This window comes from Myodes glareolus, chromosome 25 (genome assembly GCF_982192425.1).
Source record: "Myodes glareolus chromosome 25, mMyoGla1.1, whole genome shotgun sequence".
NCBI classification, from domain to species: Eukaryota; Metazoa; Chordata; class Mammalia; order Rodentia; family Cricetidae; genus Myodes; species Myodes glareolus.
Genome location: NC_142050.1, coordinates 5,760,601 through 5,779,767, shown reverse-complemented (window position 1 = coordinate 5,779,767; position 19,167 = coordinate 5,760,601). Strand labels below are relative to the sequence as shown.

At 47.7% G+C, this 19,167-nt stretch overlaps 2 protein-coding genes and 1 long non-coding RNA gene across 4 annotated transcripts in view; 2 read left to right on the top strand and 1 right to left on the bottom strand.

Moving 5' to 3' along the window:
• The first annotated feature begins 1,325 nt into the window (after positions 1–1,325).
• On the top strand, positions 1,326–5,691 carry Dlx5 (distal-less homeobox 5). Of its 2 annotated transcripts, XM_048437298.3 has the most exons (3): positions 1,331–1,872; positions 3,751–3,935; positions 4,992–5,691. In XM_048437298.3, the coding sequence occupies exons 1-3, from the start codon at positions 1,518–1,520 to the stop codon at positions 5,319–5,321; spliced, it is 870 nt and encodes a 289-aa protein (XP_048293255.1). In that variant the 5' UTR covers positions 1,331–1,517; the 3' UTR covers positions 5,322–5,691. The 2 variants fall into 2 exon arrangements, with proteins under 2 accessions (XP_048293266.1, XP_048293255.1); XM_048437309.3 differs by lacking the exon at positions 4,992–5,691 and having other exon boundaries at positions 1,326–1,872; positions 3,833–3,934.
• A 7,953-nt stretch (positions 5,692–13,644) lies between these two features.
• LOC148117808 (uncharacterized) overlaps positions 13,645–19,167 on the top strand; it is a 46,434-nt gene continuing 40,911 nt past the window's right edge. Inside the window, exon 1 of the long non-coding RNA XR_015736639.1 lies at positions 13,645–13,984. This is a non-coding gene — a long non-coding RNA (uncharacterized LOC148117808). The remainder of the gene's footprint in view (positions 13,985–19,167) is intronic.
• The window catches only part of Dlx6 (distal-less homeobox 6), a 5,393-nt gene continuing 1,026 nt past the window's right edge, over positions 14,801–19,167 (bottom strand). Inside the window, exons 2-3 of the mRNA XM_048437285.3 lie at positions 17,960–18,153; positions 14,801–16,104 (exon numbers count right to left, since the gene is read on the bottom strand). Of these exons, the coding sequence (XP_048293242.1) occupies positions 15,853–16,104; positions 17,960–18,153 (446 nt within the window). The 3' untranslated portion in view covers positions 14,801–15,852. The remainder of the gene's footprint in view (positions 16,105–17,959; positions 18,154–19,167) is intronic.

Below are 19,167 nucleotides of genomic sequence, written 5' to 3'. Positions count from 1 at the left end.
ATAGAAAGACAGAAGGAGGCCCAAAACAGGATACAACTCATGGAGTTACATCTTTGAGGAGAGTGGAGAATTGGCAGGAATGAGGATTAGGATGCATTCCTAAACCCTCACTCAATCCTAACTAGAGGAAAAGCATGGGATGACACAATTAGCTTCTTCTGGTGGCCTGGGCCGAATGTATGAATCTGGAGCTCTGTCTGCCTTTGTACATAAACCAAGATGCTCACTAGGCAAGAAATAAAGGGAAAATGTACAAGGAACCCAAACTAGGGAGTTGAGAAGGCCATGAAATGTGTGTAGGCGATAGAACCAGGAAAGGGTCATCAGTGGATATAAGCCCACCTCCTAAGAGGACTTTGTTTCCTCTCTGTTTTCTTTGTCTTTGCATTCCCTTTTGGTATGGAGACACTATAGGTGACCTACCTGAATCAATTCACTTTTGCAACCATCTAACTAGTGAACTGAGACATACTCCATTCTAGAAGCTTCCAAGCAGACAAGGTGATTGAACAAAAGTATGGCTGCTCAGCTCTTCTGGAAAGCAAGCTAAGAAAGGTTAGGCAACGCCAAATTTTTCAGGAATCAGAAATAAGACATTGATTTTTAACAGTCCTTGTGAAGACTTCAGTTGCAGGAACCCAGTTAAATGGACATATGCACTCTTGAACATCTCTAAAGAGTCCAGAGAAATATTCTTCTGCAGAAGTGTTTGCTACACATCAATCTGTTTTTCAGTTTCCAAATTTTCAACACAACTTAGTTACAACTTGCTTCCCAACTTCCCACTAAAACAGTATTGTCCTCCATTTAGTCCCACCTTCATCTCTTTCTCCTTGACACCCATTCCCATATCAAGGTCCACTTGGACTCTCCTTTGGTGGAGGGGCGAGGACAGGCAGAGTAAGAAAAGAGCATCATGGACCTCATCATCTAAACGTGTACTTTTGAGGCTGCTCCTTGGAACACATTGTCTTCAAACAGCTCAGAGCTGAATCCTGGGGTTTCTTGGGTTGTCTGTGCTATTCACTAAAAACAGATTGAGACCCTCCCTTCCCAACAGGCAACAACTGTATAGCGACCCCCTCCCCCCCTCGCACACATACACACACACACACACACACACACACACACACACACACACAATCCCTGTACCACCACCAACACCAACCCCCTTTCTCTTTTTTTAAGCAATGCTTTATTGTGCTAAAACTAGTTGGACGAGTTAGGGTGTTGCTCTGCTCCTGAGGCCCTGGCCAATGGAACCCGATCCACCCCGCTGTGCGTAAGCGCGCAATTAAGGATTTAACCAAGGCTGTGCTGCGCCTCAGCCAGCAGTCAGCCTGCGGGAGACACAGCCTCCACGACTCCCAGCCTCCTCCTCCCCGCCGCCGCCTCCTCCTCTTCCTCCTCCTCCTCCCTCGCTCCCACAGCCATGTCTGCTTAGAACAGAGCAGCTCCTCAGCCAATTCAGGCAGCAGCGGCCGCCGCAGCAGAAGGACAGTCACCGCCCGGGAGCTATGACAGGAGTGTTTGACAGAAGAGTCCCCAGCATCCGATCCGGTGACTTCCAAGCTCCGTTCCCGACGTCTGCCGCCATGCACCATCCGTCTCAGGAATCGCCAACTTTGCCCGAGTCGTCGGCCACCGATTCTGACTACTACAGTCCCGCGGGGGCCGCCCCGCACGGCTACTGCTCTCCTACCTCTGCTTCCTACGGCAAAGCGCTCAACCCCTACCAGTACCAGTACCACGGCGTGAACGGCTCCGCAGCCGGCTACCCGCCCAAGGCTTACGCCGACTACAGCTACGCCAGCCCCTACCACCAGTACGGCGGCGCCTACAACCGCGTCCCGAGTGCCACCAGCCAGCCAGGTAGACGCGCGGGGGCGGGAGGCAGGTACCCAGGGCATCGTCACCCAGCGGGCAGGAGGTAGGGTGGTAGACGAGGGCCACACTCTCGGCACCACTAGAAAGCACGCTCGGCAGAAGGGAATAGGGGCCCGGAACTGCAAACAGAAGAGCATTTCACCAGGCAATTTGGGGAGTTCCAGTGGAGGAACCTTGGAATCGAAGGCTTTCCCTCCCGCACTCTTCGGGGGTCCCTCCTTAACTGGATTCTTAAATTGCCTGGCCAGAAAGCCAGGTAGGCTGGAAAGAAGTGGCGGGGCGTGGAGGGGGGGTGCGGAATGAAGCAGCCCCAGCCGTGTTTGCGTAATAAAAGGAAAGTTAGTTGAAATTCTGGGTGAACGTGCTGAGTTGGTGAGGTCTAGTTTGGATTAGCCCGAGAAGCGCCCCGAGGCCTCGCAGTGCGGGTGCCGGCTGCGCACCGGGTGGCCTGCGGGCCTGAGGTCTGCAGCCTGACTGAGAAGGGCAAGCAAGGAACTTTGCGGTTTAGCCAAGGCATTTCCAAACACAAAAAAGCCATTTAAAATATCGGAGGGTTGCAAAGAGGTCACGTTGTTAGAGGAATTTTTCCGCCCTCACTCTCTCCTTAGTTGCCTAAAATTTGTCTGCCTCCTCCTTCCTCGCGCCTTCTTTCTTCCCTCCACCTTGAAACTTCCTCAGAGAGTTACAGAGGGGTAGTGAGCTTGAGAGGCAAATGAGAGGCGTGAAGTCTCAGTGGAGAAGTTTTACTAGTCGATTTTGATCTCTCCTCACCAACACATTAATAAGCCTGCTAATATTAGCATCCCCTACTCCAGCAGAGTGGAGACCACAGCCCTCATCCTCCGCCCTTCCTCTGGCAGCTGCTACACACACACACACACACACACACACACACACACACACACACAGAGAGAGAGAGAGAGAGAGAGAGAGAGAGAGAGAGAGAGAGAGAGAGAGAGGCTCTCCGGCTCCTTCCAGCTCCTAGTACTTTGCGAGGGGGAAGGGGCCATGTGGTCGAGAGGCATGTTTGCAAAACACTAGTTCAGAGACACCCCCCCCCCCAGCGATGTACGTTTATAACAGTGAGGATTCTTCCCAGCTCTCTCCCCTTTACTACGAAAATATCTTCCCTACAATATTTTTTCAATGTATCTGATTGAACTTTGAGTCTGTTCCTCTCGCTGTCTCTGTATTCATGCATAAGGGGAAGATTTTTTTTTTCTGGCCAAGAACATATTAAGTCTATTTGTAAAAGAAACCAGACACATCTGTGCCCTCGCAGATCTGCAGTGAGATTGTGGGGGCTGCATAATCGGCTCTCTGTCTGACACGGCCCCGACCGACCGCTTGCCGCTGTAGTGAAGGAACATGGTTTTCTTGTCGGTCTTTGAACTTTAGAGACCTTGGCTAGCGTCTTCCCTGACCAAGCGTCTAGCCTCTGCGGGCGCCCGAACAGACGCCGACAGAAGCGGGGTCATGGCCCAGGGCCTCCTCACTTGGTGCCCTGTGAATGGAGTGGGTATTCACGTCCCAAGAAACTCCGGGGAGCCCAGGATGAATGCGGGGGCGGGGGGTGAGGGAGGGATGTCAGAGAGAAGTAAGCATCTCAGAAGGGTTCCATCCCACAAATGAAGACGCAGCTGATTGCGTACGAGCTACCTCTAAGCACTCAGTAGCTCTTCTGTGTATGATTTGAGGAAGGGATTGGTTTCATTGAGGTTTGAAAAGTCAAGGTGGTGATATTGGGAAAGAGAGTAAAGACTACATACTTAAAATCAAACAAAACCTCAGTGAGTTGAGGGCCTGTGCCAAAGAGCCATTGTCTCCCCAAAAGCTCTAACCTAGTCTGTTTTGATTATTTAGAGAAAGAAGTGGCGGAGCCAGAAGTGAGGATGGTGAATGGTAAACCAAAGAAAGTTCGTAAACCCAGGACTATTTATTCCAGCTTTCAGCTGGCCGCATTACAGAGAAGGTTTCAGAAGACTCAGTACCTCGCCCTGCCAGAACGCGCCGAGTTGGCTGCCTCTCTAGGACTGACGCAAACACAGGTAAATCCGGCCGCCGCCGGGTACCGGCCCCGCCTGGCCTGCAAGCCAGGCTGGGCCGCGTGGTTCGGTGCCGACTGGCTGGAGCCGATTCCCTAGAACTCTGCAGACACTGACAGACAGAAAGACACTACCCCTTGCATCCTTCCCTCCGTAAGCCAGGCCTGCTGTTAACGACACGTGGCTGTGGGCGCGGGATTCGTCGTTTATCCCGAGTTGCCCCCCCCCCCTTTTAGCCACCGAGGGTTGGGGACCAATGTTTCAGTGTGAAAACAAGGGAGAGGTATTTGTGGGGGAGGGGGATGTCTTGCGCGCGTTCTGAAGAAATGTCTGAGTCTCTTCACAATGAGACGCTTCCAGGAATAGTGGCCTGGTGGTGGTCTCGAGTCGGGCAAAGTCCTGGATTGTTGTGCCCGGGTCTTGTTCTATCCCTGAGGCAGCTGGAAGCCGCAGCAGCCTGAGGGTCGCGAGATGGGGGGCGCTATTGTACGAGAAAACCCTCCTGGACTGTACCTTCTTTTCCCTCCCACTCCAACCGGCTGGGGCCTAGAATAAAGAATGAACCGCCGCCCAGAGCTTCAGGCAGAGTCTGGCCTCCCAATGCCGAGGGGAGTGAAGAGAGTCGGGCATAAGATTGGGAAATCTCCTTTCCCTTGGCACACAGCGCCTTCAGTCTGGTCCACGCCCCTCCCTCCCGGGGGGAGGGGGGCTCTAGCCTTCGAGGAGGAGAGGGTGGCCACCCCCTTCCCGGTGCCACCCCCTCCCCGGTGCACTGGTACACGGGCCCACACGTGTACTCAAGTCCAGAGAGAATAAAAGACGAACCTTGGGGTCGCACCCTAGCTGAAGCCGGGTGCCGCTGATCAGACCAGGGCTTTCTGTGGACCCCACTCCCTGTGTAGACCACGGCTGCAGCGTCGAGGCAATAGGTAGACAGCTGCTGGGAGAAACCGGGACCGGGTAGTATAGGGGCCAGAAGAGTCTTCGTTCACCGCCCAGGGAAAGGCGCGGGCATCCTCTGAGTGTCCCGGTAACGTGTGCCTTTGTTCCCCCACCCAGGTGAAAATCTGGTTTCAGAACAAAAGATCCAAGATCAAGAAGATCATGAAAAACGGGGAGATGCCCCCGGAGCACAGTCCCAGCTCCAGCGACCCTATGGCGTGTAACTCGCCACAGTCACCAGCGGTATGGGAGCCCCAGGGCTCATCCCGCTCTCTCAGCCACCACCCTCATGCCCACCCTCCGACCTCCAACCAGTCCCCCGCGTCCAGCTACCTGGAGAACTCGGCTTCCTGGTACCCAAGCGCAGCCAGCTCAATCAATTCCCACCTGCCGCCACCGGGCTCCTTGCAGCACCCGCTGGCCCTTGCCTCCGGGACGCTCTATTAGATGGGCTGCTTGCTCTCTCGTTCTTGCTCAATTTTGGGACTACAGTGTTTTGCTGTTTTAGAAATCAGAAAGACAGGAATTCATACGGGGATGTTTGGAAAATGGAAGCAACAACAACAAAAAAATCACGTGTAAAGCTTTTTTTTTGCATGTAAGTTATTGCATTTCAAAGGACCCCCCTCCCCATTTTTTATGAAAAGAACCTTTTTTTTTTTTGCGCAACTGTGGACACTATCAATGGTGCCTTGAAATCTATGACCTCAACTTTTCAAAAGACTTTTTTCAATGTTATTTTAACCATGTAAATAAGTGTAGATAGAGGAATTAAACTGTATATTCTGGATAAATAAAATTATTTCGACCATGAAAACTGTTCCTTTTTGGCCCCTCCATAATTCACTAGTGAGGCTCTATGCAGGCGTTTAAGAACAGACAGATTATTCAGAAATCCAACAATGCAAAGCAGGAATCAGGAGCTGCACGAGGCAGAAATGTGTTTGTGCTGGACGCTGTGCTCTGTGTATCTGTCTGCACATGTGGTCTGTTTATAGTTCTGTCATCTTTAGGGTGCTTTGTTTTGTTTTGTTTCCTAACCACAAAACCATTTAAATGATATTAAATATAACTTCAATTGTTTTGGGTAGAAAGGCTTATTGCAATCTAAATACATTTCCATTGCCCTGTATGTGAGGAAGCAGGCAGCAGAAATCCTTCAGTAACCTGGAATTCTAAGTTCAAAATGGTTCTGGTGGGGGACTCCCTCGCCCACCAGCATGTGTATTGCAATTAGACAAATTATGGTCCTTTAGAAAATGAGAATCCCAAGATGAGAAAGGAAAGGAAATCTCCTTTCAATCCAATTATATTTTTCAAAAATCTGAAATGTTGTGTATGGCAAGTACTACCTTATACCACGGAGTCCTTGTGTGTATGGCTGTGTATTTGGCCAGGTTCCTTTAGGCCAGAAATTACTATGGGGACTGAGAACAATGGTGAGCCTAAACCACGAGGGCAAAGAAGAAATATGGGGGCAGGGAACATTCTTTTTTCTTTGAAAAATAAAGAAAGAAAGAAGGGACTGTGGGAGGGGCAATTATGGCCCTATATTGGTTTCATTTCATGTGAAATAATGTTCTTTACATAATTGTCCTTCATTGGTATCTGTACTTTGTGCCTCTTCCAGGAGGAGTTCCTGTTCTGCTTTTACATAAAACGGAGGCAAAGCTAGTTCTCAACCGTAGGAAATGGGATGTTTGTTGGGATTTCTTTGTGAAACCATCTTTAAGGCTGGGGTGTAGGAGTTGCAGCAACCTGGCCCCTGATTAGCCCTTCCCTTACACCTCTGTGTGTGGACATCTAGCCTGTGCCCAGAGCTATAGCTTGGGCCCAGAGCTATGTACAGCCCTCCCTGCCCCCAGGCCTGAATTATAGGTCTCTTTGTGGCTGGCTAGTCTTTAGTTCACCTAAATCCTTTGGTGTCCTTAGGACGCTAAAGCAACAAGGGATGTTGGAAATTACTAGATTTATGGCAAATATTCCACAGATAGGAAGTCAGCCACAATAAATGCAACTTGAGTCTTCTTGGGGAGGAGAGATTAGGACATAAAAAAATGCATCCTGTCATCTGAGGATTTCAGAGAGGACTCTGCCAGCAGTGAGAACCAAAGAGGCAAGCTGTGTGCCCTTGGGCCATTTATAGAGTCTGTCTGTCTCCTCAATCTCTCCTTCCTTCCTACCTTCTTTTCTTCTTTTTTTCTCCATTTTTTTTCTCCCTTCCCCTTTATTTTCCCTTCTCTCTACAAGGAACACCAGCTTGGAACTCCCTGGGCCATATACATCCAGGCAGCCTGGGCTTTTAAACCCTGCCTAAACAGGAATGAATCTCCAAAATTTTTTTTCCCTGTCCTCAGTGCACTCCTCCTGTGGTAGGTGATGATGTTAGGGGAGCAGACCCATTCTGTTTTCCACAGTGGCCGAGTAGAATGGGAAAAGAGATGAAGGCGTCTATTTTTTCCCTTTCTTTCTTTGCTTGCACAGATTTTTGTAGTTTCCCTTACATTAAAAGCCCGGAGCTTTCTGAAGACTTGATCTTGATTTCCAGGACCTGGCTTTTGGATGGCCACGTGCCTGTCCCCACCCCAGGGTGTGTGTTTGGGAAGGTTGGCAGGAGTGCACCCACCGCACACCCCCAATATTTCCCGCCCACTGGTTTCCCAAGAGTGTCAAAAATGTGCTTGGAACATGTTCTTTCCAATTTGACACTTGGAGAGGGTGGATGTCATCTCCCTGCTCCCATTCCTGGCTGTGGTTTCTTCACTGCTCTGACCACCGGACTCAGCCAAGCGAAGGGAAGGGCGGGTCCAGATGCTTCTCAGGGAAAAAGAGAGATGCTCTTTAATCACCGCCCTTCACCCCAAGCTGGGGCATTGCTAGTTGTTAAGGACACTAAACCCAGTTTGTTTGGAGCGCGGGCGGCACCAGTGGAAGCGGGGAAAGGGTTAGGGGTGATTGGTTTCAGAGAGGTTCCTCCTCTTATGCTAACCTCGCTTGCTCCACTAGTAGAGGTCTCTTGTCTGGAAGGTTTTTTTTTGTTTTGTTTTGTTTTTTTTTTTTTACTTGGTTGGGGAGCGGTGAACAAAAGTATTCTGGCAAGTGAGTCGCTACGGGCTTTTCTGGCACCACGGGGTTTCTCCCCAGGGAATTTAACTCCCTGCAGTCCTTCGCCCAAGGATGTAAAAATAACAGATCCACAGCAAAGTCTAAAAATATCTGCTTCTCTTGCCCTCCCTCCCACCTTCCTTTGCTTCCCATTGTTTCTCCCTGTATCTAACAAGCGCCTATCACTCCTCACAATATTTTGGCTCTGGCAGACCCCACTCTCCCTGGACCTCACACTAGGAGTCGCGTGTGTCTGGCCATTCCGTTCCTCACTTGCCTAGTTCTCTGCCTAATATCCCCAAAATGAATCAAGAAAACTTCGGAATTAATTTTCTTTACAGTGGACCCCCACCTCCACCCAATACTTCAATTTCCATCTTCAGACCTCCCTGCAAAGCTCAGGAGACCCATGTTAGCAGGGCTTGAGTGATTTTTTTTTTTCGGTGCCCTACCCGCCTCCCGGGCCCTCCTGTGGAAGATCAGATAAATTGGCCTTTGTTTGAGACTTGGGTTGGCTTAGGCGGGTTTCTACTCCGGTTCTACCCCCTTTTCCTGGCGGCCACCTCCTTGTGGGACAAGAGGCGGCCTGGGGATCCGAGGGAAGCTGCATTCCTGTGGGTGCCAGGCGGCTCCAGTGCTGAGCCACAGGGCCTGAGACACACACACTGAAGAACCCGCAGGCCTCGCTGCCCTTGATCTCACTCCTTTGCTTGCTCTTCCCCTCGAGTCGGGCACCTACCCGGGAGCCAGTCCACTCCCAATCGGATCCACCCAGCGTTCGGCCTTGCATAGGAGAGCTTTGACCCACACACAAAGATGTACTCGCAACCCCTCCCAGTGACAATGGCCAGAACAGTATCTCTCCCGCCCCTTATACCACAACCTCAGGCGCGCCGGCTAGCCTCCCGTGGCTCCTTTGATCGCACCGGACGCCTAGTGGCTCGGGGTGTCCCGGCAATGCGGTTCAGAGTTCCACCCACCGCGCGCCTAGGCCCGGCGTTGTGGCTCACTGACGCCTCCACACAAGTCAGTTATCTAGGACTCTCCAGCCCGAATTCTCCTGGGTGCCTGCTCGAAACTGCCCTGCACTCCCCCTCTGCTCCTTGCTTCCTGTTGTTCCCAAAGAGGGACCTTTAGGACTACTCAGTCACCCCCTCCCTATCACCTCCCCCACCTCCAGTTCCAGCGCCCCCACTGGCCACTGGGGTCTGGCCAACCTTGAACTCTCCAGCCCTCAAGGAAGGCACACCCTGAGGGCAGAGCTTGGAGACACAGCTGGAAAGTGCGCCACCCTAGAGGATCTGCTTGCAGACACCCTGCTCCTCACCCTCAAGCACTCCCACCCCTCTGCTGGGTGCAGGCTCCCACTGCCCAGCTCTTGAAGTGCTGACTCGTCTCCCCGGCTCCGGGCTTCCCTTCGCTTGTTCCCAGGATGCCCTCAGACCTTGCATATTTTTGACCCAGTCCCAGTCTTAAACGAAATTTGGGCCTCAATAATAGCCCGAATCGCTGTGGTACACGTGGGATTGGTTAAATCTTTTCTACACAGCCAGTACCGGCGACCCGCATCCCCAGTCTTTTCTTTCGCCTCTGACAGGCTTTAGATTTTTTAGCGGCACAAGGCAGAAAGTATACGTTGTGTCTAGTGCCCGAGGTATGCGGGATTGAAAGGTGCAGGAGCCTTCCCTTTCAGTCACCGAGGGCAGCCCGCTGTAATGTAATAACCTGCTTTATACTTTTAGTTCTAACCTTAAAGACATAAACAGGGAACTTACGCGATTCCCTCTTTAAAGGACTGGAGAGTTCGGTTTTTAGAGCAATTAAATGTTTCTGAATTGTTGTTCGCTTGGGCTTACTTCTGATTTATGGGGTTCTCAAGGAATCTGTTTGCCAAAAGCACATGTATTATTGAGTCTATTCCACAAACTAAACCAAGATTTATATAAAACCGTGAAATACCACACATCGCGACCTTTCACCACAGGAAGAGGGAAAAGGGCTTCATGACCTGATTCATTCTCTCTCTCTCTCTCTCTCTCTCTCTCTCTCTCTCTCTCTCTCTCTCTCTTTCTCTCTCCTGGTTTCAGTAACAACTCTCTATGGAATCCACCATACCCAGTCTGCTGTATTTTTTTTTTTAAAAAAAGAAGTAGGTGGGAGTGGAGGATGGTAAACAGTTCCCAAGCTATGATTTATTTTTTTCTTGAAAGGTGTGAAAACAGGAACTGTCACTGGATGCTTATTGTCATCCTAGCACTATTTCTGCCACTTGCCAATTGCGAGGTGGGGAAGAGGGGGCACAGGGGTGAGGTGGGGGGAGGCAGGGTATGGACTCAACTTTCATCTGTAAACAGGGGTCACTAAACAGGGGACATTTCATTATTGCCCTTATATTCCCAGGAGGTAGGGAGCCTGCTTGCCACCCCGCAGAGTGGCCCAGGCTGGGCAGCGCCCCGGGGTCTCTAAGGTGTTGTTGGGCGGAGGGAGACACAATTGGCCTAAAGACTTGAAAAGAGGCCCAGGAAACTCTGCGCTCAGCATAGGGAAACTGAAGTCCTAGGGATACAAGGTTTGCAAATGTCCCTGACAGGGGTATTCTATCAGAATTAGACCAGAAAAGTCTCTACTAGAGCAAGGGTTATCCTACTGGAACCATAGAATCCTCAGGGACCAGGAACACGCTTTCTGTCCCTCTCCAGCCCCTCTCCCTCTGATTCTCCCTCCCGTTTCTAGTCTGTTTGAAGGTGAGGAACCTTGCCCAAGCGGTGTACTGTGACACAGGCAGCCAGACTGATTGACTTGGGTAGGTTTTAATTAATAAAGTTAATGACAAAATTAAAGCAAATAGCCAAACCAACTGAAGATGGCACCTTCCCAGTTGGCTATATTTAATTAACACCAACTAATACATGTTCAGCTAATGTCCTGGAGGACAGACTCTAGCTTCTCCTTTGTGAAAGAAAGCAGAGATGGAGCCGAGGACAAACACTTCCCAAGCAGTCAGGGCATTTTGCTCTGATGACAAGAGCAATTGGAAATTCATTTAAAAATATGTTCATAACAAGTGACAGGCGTGTTCTGAGGTGACTTTGGTGGAAACAATGGTGAAACTGACAAACGTTCTTTGCTGTGGGGGAGGGGCTGTGGGGGGAGGGACACTTTTAAATGTAGGGAACCGCTTTGGGAGAGGGAAGAAAGACGGGGAGCATTTTAAAAAGAAAAAGAAGGAGGAGGAGGAGAAGGAGAAACGTTGCTGGAAACTGCAGGCAGTCAGCAGCCGCAGCCCCTGCAAATGCATCAGCTCCACACTGCTCAAGACTTGGACACATAATACTTCAGACCGCTGATTTGCTATTTTCTTAATTCTGGCTCTTCTTTTTCCATATGAATCAAACAGTCTTTTGTCCTTCAGGGTTTGATTTGATCGCTACTGTTCACATTTCACTTTTGTATTCCTCTTCCTATACCATTACTCATTGAGTGCCCCGTGAAATTACAATCGTACATTTTCAACTCAGCAACCCATTTGCAGTGCAAAAAATAGGGTCTAAATAATGGCTGAATTAGCCCTACTGGACAGTTTCAGATGTAACACTCTGTAATAATTATATTGCAGGCTGGATTAGGATGCTATTATCATAATCTGGACGTTTACAATTATCTGTAATTTGCAAAGATGCGCCAGGTCTTGATTACAGCAGCTTTTTTTTTTTTTTTGTATCACGCTAACCATCACTAAACAGTGACAGTAATAACAGCTAATTTTGCTGGCAATATAAGAGGTGCTGGGGTGTGCAAACAATTTCACACCTGGATGTGCTCACTCAACCAAGAATATAGACACAGAGCTTCTGCCCTGAGACTCAGAAAAATACTCTCCTGTGCTTCAGCTCAGTATAGATTTCTAGACCCTGATCATTGCTTAAGAGATACTCACTGGGGTAAGTTTTCATTTCTGGCGTACTTCTAGGCACCGGTTTTTTATTTCTCATCCCACACTCTCTGTGCTGTATGTAATGTGTTGCTGTGATTTCCTTGAACTGCAACTTTGTTTTCTAGGATTTGGTTCTGACCTTTGGTTTTCCTTTAACAGTAACAGAGTTGATCTGGTGAAAATGGGATCCTTAAGAACCTGATTTGCCTGTCTTGCTTCTGTGCTGCTGATGGGTTTGGTGTAGTTTGTGACTGGAGACTAGGAAAAGACCAGGTTTCTGGGAGACATGGAAGGAGCCTGAGAGTCCAAGCTAAAATCTATCAGAAAATTGTTACTTACAATTGTTTAGGTAAATATAATGAGGTTTTTACTTTTACATGCGGCTGTGATTTTAGGTTTTGAGGTATCAAGAGATCAGACGGAACTGGCTGTGTGGCATGCTTCTTTGCAATCAGGTATGCAGATGCATGTTAGCAGACACAGGTGTGCCCGAATCGCTGGACTTTGCGGCCCCTTGGAACATCTTCTTTCCAGCTGGGGGAAGTTTGTAGATTAACTGGCGTCTGAAGCCCTTCAAGGCTGTTCCTTATGGCCTCTCTTTAGAGCCGTGGTGTGTGTGTGTGTGTGTGTGTGTGTGTGTGTGTGTGTGTAATGGGGGAGGGGAAAATATCGAGATCTCGGACCTGCTTAATCCAAATGCTAAGGTTAGAAGGGCATAATTGGTTGAGACACAGAAGTGATATAAGAAGCCAAGGAACCGGTCTAATCTATGTACCAAGGAAGACACTAGCAAAAAGCTGTGCTGTTCTATCTATAGATGACGCTGTTTCCTGGTCCTGTAGATTTTATAAGCAGCTAGAAATGTCTAGTACAGGAGCCCACAATGTCTGACTTCCCCACCCTGCGGAGAAAAGCTTTCTACCATGGCAAGAACCTTTGCACTAAGCCTAACCCAAAGATAAGGAGGTGCTTATTTATCCGTGAGGAGGAGAAATTGTCACTCTCCTATACCCTTACCCAATAGCTCTGCTCCCCACCCCACCCCACCCCTTAGTTTGGTCAGAACCCGGCTTTGGAACTCAAACTCTATTGCCTAGGAGGAAGTTTGAACGTGGGGAGGCGCAGTAGATACCTTAACTGGCAACGCCTTTTACCCACGCCCCTCCTACCAATCCCTCCCTTAGGGAATCAGTTTCCTAGGGGGTCAATACATTTTCAAAGAGAAAATATTAACCCTTGAAGTTCAGAAGATCCGGTGGGAGCCCAGTTCTATGGAGAGTTTCAGGGGGACAATCTCCCAGAATTTATGTGATTAAGCTGATGCTAAGAGAGAGATGGGGTGAAGAAATACCATCACCGGCCTCCAACATAGTAACATACATTGGCTGGGTTTCAGAATTCCACACACTCACAGTGGTTTGGCATATATTTGGTAAATTTTTTTAAGGAAAAAATTAGTGTTGGTTTGGATATATGGTAGCTTTCTCTCTGACATAATTTGAATAATTCAGCAAAGCCCCACTACCAGCTGTACTTCTGCAGCCTCTTCCATTCTTTTCAGCATTATAATTTTGGTTAATTTTCAATTTTAGGTCCTACGTCTCTGCAATTTGTGTATGAATAACAGAATAATTTCCCTCTTTTGTTTCGCCTTTCCTGTTCCTGAATCTAAATAAAGATGGCTTTTTAGTATTAAAAGTGGAAGAAAATTACAGGTAATTATCTTTGACGGTAAAAACGCTGTAATCAGCGGGCTACATGAAAAATTACTCTAATTATGGCTGCATTTAAGAGAATGGAAAAAAACCTTCTTGTGGATAAAAACCTTAAATTGTCCCCAATGTCTGCTTCAAATTGGATGGCACTGCAGCTGGAGGCTTTGTTCAGAATTGATCCTGGGGAGCTACGAACCCAAAGTTTCACAGTAGGAAGGGGGAAAAAAGAAAAGAAAACATTTTTCCTAATGTAACAATGCGAATGCTAGAAAATGACAAGACTGATCGGTTTTAAACCATTCTGAAGACTGACTGAGCGTGGAAGTTGCTCAACAAAAAAAGGAACGGGTATATTGGTAAGTAGTCTTTGCCTTGTGTCTAATTATAGTGACTGTCCTTTTGCACGACTGTATGTCGCTGTCATTATATGGAGCACTCTGAGTATCTCTATTGACTTCTGATAAATGGCTCAGTGGTTTCAAGGTTCATAATTTGAAGGATGCCCAGGTCTGTAGCCATTAATTCTCACAGTATGGGGCTTCCTGCTTGTGTGACGAAAGGACTTTTCCTTTCCATTATTTCTTTGCTTTCCACAAGATCGGAAGGATGCGTTTCTCCCAGGATAGCACATTTTCCTACCTCGCTAGCTTGCAGTGGGTTTTCAACATTAAGTAATCAAAATTGTGCACTTTGCTTTCTGCGTTTGTTATTCTTTCCTCCTCTTAATTAATTCATTAATTTATTTGTTTATTTATTTTTTTCTGCTTCCAAAGGCAAATATAGCTTTACTGTTTTGTCTGGAAAAAGGGAAAGAAGAATATTCAGATGCAGTACTGGAAGTGCCTGAATGTCTAGACATTAGCCTGGGAATACGTTATAATAATGCTTTAAAAATACAAAAGTGTATATGAATCACAACAAAATTAAAATGAAAGGTTGGGAAAACATGCACAGCCTGTGCTAAGGTCCCTAAGACAAAGGCTTGTGGTGCAAACTAACATCTCTTCAGGCACTTGCTAAGTCTGTAAAGAGCACCCCATATTAGGAATCAGAAATTATTTTAGGAGAGGTGAATATATATATATATGTATATACATATATATATATATACACACACACATGATAAAGAGGATGAAGGGACAGGGACACTTGGAGAAACAGAGGACACTCCCAACATTTTGTGGCTTTTACTCCATATATGAAAGAAGACAAAAACATACAAAGTATATATACAACTAAAATTCAACAATATATACAGAAATGTTTCTTGATATAAAGGTCCCTATTAGCTTAGTGAATGCCACTATTCACCTAGGAGAGGTGTCAAAGCAATAGAATGGTGATTTTGGTTGTTTCCTTGGTCTTTCTTGATTCAGAGTTTGGAGGTGGGTTATGCAAAGAGCATCTTTCTTGTTGCTGTTACTGTTTGTATTTAGTTGAATCATCGATCCAGGTCATTGCATTTAGGTAAGACATGCAGCGTTTCCTTTGTGCAATGTTCTAATTTGACAGCCAATTTCTCTTCTTTCTTTAGAGAAGGGATACTGGGGCTTCTTCTTCTTCTTCTTCTTCTTCTTCTTCTTCTTCTTCTTCTTCTTCTTCTTCTTCTTCTTCTTCTTCTTCTCTCTCAGTCTTGGATTGGTAAATAAAAATTCAGGAGTCCAAAATCCTTGCCTTTCATCACATAATGTCTTAAACTCATTAAACAAGTAAAAATGCTGCCGTATTTTTGTGCAGATTGTTCTGCGGGTATAGAATGTCTATTTAAAAAAAAAGTCATTTGGATGTTGAGTCCCAAAGAGGAGGCCCGAGGCCTGGATCCCAAGGTGTGAGGGAAAATATCCTTACAGTGATGGCTCTCTCTCTCTCTCTCTCTCTCTCTCTCTCTCTCTCTCTCTCTCTCTCTCTCTCAGATGCAAAGTTACATATTTAGGACTTATTAAGTTACTGAAGAGAGGAGATTGCAGAAAGGGAGGGAAGGGGGAAAGGAAGGAAAGAAATCAAAATGAAGAAAGATAAAAGGGGTGGAAAACAAGAAAAGGAGGAAGGAAAGAGTGTAGGAAGGAGAGAGAGAGAGAGAGAGAGAGAGAGAGAGAGAGAGAGAGAAGAGAGAAGAGAGGAGAGACCCAGATCCCAGATCCCAGGGACAGTTCCTCTGAGCTTGTCACTTAGGCTGTTTGGCAAATGCAGGTGAGTCCTGGGTTCTCAGAGCTTCTCTGGGAAGTCACATCATTTGTGGTCTCTGCATGGTGTCCTGGTGTGGCGAGGAGTACCAGTGTGAGTAGCCAGGCATGTAGCTGTTGGGGGGCATGCTAACGCCCTTGGTGGAGGCAGAAACGTCCCACACTGGAGGAAGTGCTGGCGAGCGAGGTGACAGGGCTGCTGAACCTGGGAGAGGGTCACTCTCATGGGGGTTACTGCCCTGCTTCAGCAATTTCTTAAACTTAGAGCGTTTATTCTGAAACCATATCTTCACCTGCAAGAAATGCAGAAATCATTAGGCCAGATAAACATCAAACCGGTGCCTTCAATTATCATCCTGGGCTCAAGAAGCAATATAAAAACAAACAACAAAACCATTGCAATTCCAAAAAACAATCCCTTCACCTCTTTACAGCCATCTCCACTTCTCTACTGTAGGCCTACTTGCTATCTTGCTGGGATACCTACAGTTCTTGTGATTCTTGGGTTGAATCCTAGCCTGGGCTTTAAAGCATCAACATAAAATTACAAATAAATCAAATGAGATGGGTGGATCAAAATTTTATGAACATTGAAGTGAAGTAGATTTTGGGTCAAAATCTTACAACTGAATTTACCTCCTCCAATTACTTAGTTTTATGTTTAATAACCTCCAAAACTCGCAATGCTATGCAAATCCAAGTAGCAAATGACTATGAATTGATTAAAGGCTGCATTTTACAAGCAAATCGCTTGATCATACCTGTGTATATCGTGCATACACCACGGAATATGACTGAGATATCTTTGTCCAGACATAAATACCTTCCCAGTCCTGCAGGGATTAAGAAATGCACCATCCCCCATTTCCTATCTAGTATGTTACTTAAGCAAACAGAGGCCATCAATCATCACATGATTGGAATAGCTACTAAAAGTCAAAGGCCTCTGAAAACCACATGTGAATCAGAAATCTGTGTTGGCAGCTCATTTAGGACAACAACCCAATTTTGTGATGAAAGAAAATCTACGAAGCAGCTTTACCTTTAAAATTCCTAAATCTGTTTTTCCAGGAATAAGAGTCATGGAGTATCTAGAGTATCATAGGAAACCTCAAATATTTTCAGTGGCACCATGACACTAGAAATCAGGCTGATGGGAAAGAACTTAGGGAAGTGGCCTGCAGACACCAACACCGTTCTACACAGTCTGGGCGACTGTCTTGTAAGACCTGAAGCACCCTTGCTGCATGAAGGTGATGAATGTCATAGTAGGCCTCTTCAGCCTATGCAGTTGGTTTAACCCAGGATGGTCTGAGAGGGCAGCCTAATCTAGTCACCTCCAGGCCCCTTTCTGTGAAATCTGGACCATTCTGCACATCTCTCAAGTGATCAGGACTATTATTTGTGGTGTTCCAGGCCATAATTGGGGGAATATTCTCTTTGTTTTTCAGTTCTGTCAAGTTCTAGACTACAGCAAAGTACCCCAACCCGTACTATTTGGTACAGGATGACGTAACCACAGAACTTAAAGCAATCTTCAAAAATCCCTACCTTACCCATCCTGGAGGGAATGGCTTGCACACATTCACAGCTTTGGGAAAATGTGTCTAATGAACTTGCTGCTTGTCTCAGCTCTTAAGTTTCCTTCCTATGTCAATGAGTTGAAATTCTTATTAGCTCTCCAGGGGTCACAAAAAGGTCCTTAAGAAAGGGTCTTATTTTGCTTACTAGCTGGACAACCCCCAACACTCTCCTCTCTCTCTCTCTCTCTCTCTCTCTCTCTCTCTCTCTCTCTCTCTCTCTTTCTCTCTGTCTCTCTGTTTCACACACACACAATTGTTTTGTGTCATGTTATTATGCTCTGAAATCGGATTTGATTGAGCTATGCTTTTGTTCACCAAAAGATGCTAGGCTCAGCTGGAGTCGCAGAGGGTTGGTGTATATGCAAATCCAATCCAGTTTTCAATACCATGTCATTTGTTCCAAACTGTGTGATTCCGTGAAAATGCGCAACTGGAACATAAACATTTGTCATTTATCTCCTTCCATCCTTGGTTGACTAGGCCAAGAATTCCTCCTGGTGTGCTCTCTGCACGGTTTGCCAGCGGGCCAGCATTTTCAGGGGTACTCGGGCTTCTCGGGAATTACCTGTGTTTGTGTCAGTCCTAAGGAAGCTGCCAGTTCGGCTCTCTCGGGAAGGGCCAGGTATTGAGTCTGCTGGAAGCGATGATTTAAAGCCTGGAGCTGCAGGCTGGAATAAATGGTCCGAGGCTTCCGAATCTTTTTCCCCTTTCCGTTGAACCTGATTTCCCCGTTTTCAATCACTGTAGTTTTTTGTTGATCTGTAAGCAAATGACACAGAGGAGCGTGAGGCCACTGCTGCCTTCTCCCTTCCTGTGACAAGGCCTGCGGGGAGTTCTCCCAAACTTAAAAAGGGTTCCTCGTAGTATCCCCACCATACCCGGAACTCCCTGGGTCCACTGTGACTGTGTGTCCCCAGAGGCTGTGGAAGTTTCTCTCGGATCGAGCCTCTAGGCCTAACAATGCCTGGTGGTGGTCCAGTCTCGGAAGCCCGCTGCATAAAAGCGGCACTCCGCAGCAGCGGAGACAGCGCCGGCGGCTTTCCGGAGTCCGGGACTCCGCGAGGTTTCTGCTCTCTGGGCCGAGAGCGGTTTCTTGGCCTGGCTTTTTACAATGCCTGAAGCTGTATCTGAGTCACCCGGGTGTTTGCGTGCCCACTTGGTTTTGTGTCACTAAGCTGCAAACTTAGTGCTTTAAGTCCCTTCCGTGTGTTCGAAATGATTCTGCTCGCGTGGATCAAAACCCAGAAACAAAACACAATCAGCAGCTCAGAGCAGCCTCAGGGCAGGCTGCAGCTCTCCGGACAACAGAGAGCTATCAACCCCAGGCCCTCTGCTTCGCCCCCAAGAACAAAGGAGCAGCCAAAGTAATATCGAAAAACCCAGAGAGAGGGGTGCGGGTCAGGATGGGAGCAGGGGACACCTCAAAGCGCACAGCGGTAAGAAAAAGCCCAATAGTCATTAGTTTAAATGAATCTATCGGCCGCAACAGCTTCGTTACAAGTCACTAAGGCGCACCAGGTGCCCCACGCAAAGTAGGCCCCTGAATGCCCAGTGTGAGGTAGGCAGCCTAACTAGCTCTTCAGTCCGAGCCCAAAATTGTCCCCAGTCTTGACAAACGCGGGATACTGCGAAAGGAAAGGGACAAGGCAGAGGGAGCTCAGAGCCCTTGGCTGGAGGGCGCAGTAAGGGACCTTGGAGCGAGACAAGCGCACAGCCCGGGGGCGCAGTGGGAACAGCGCGCTCAGGAGGCAGGGAAGCCAGGCTGGCCGCAGG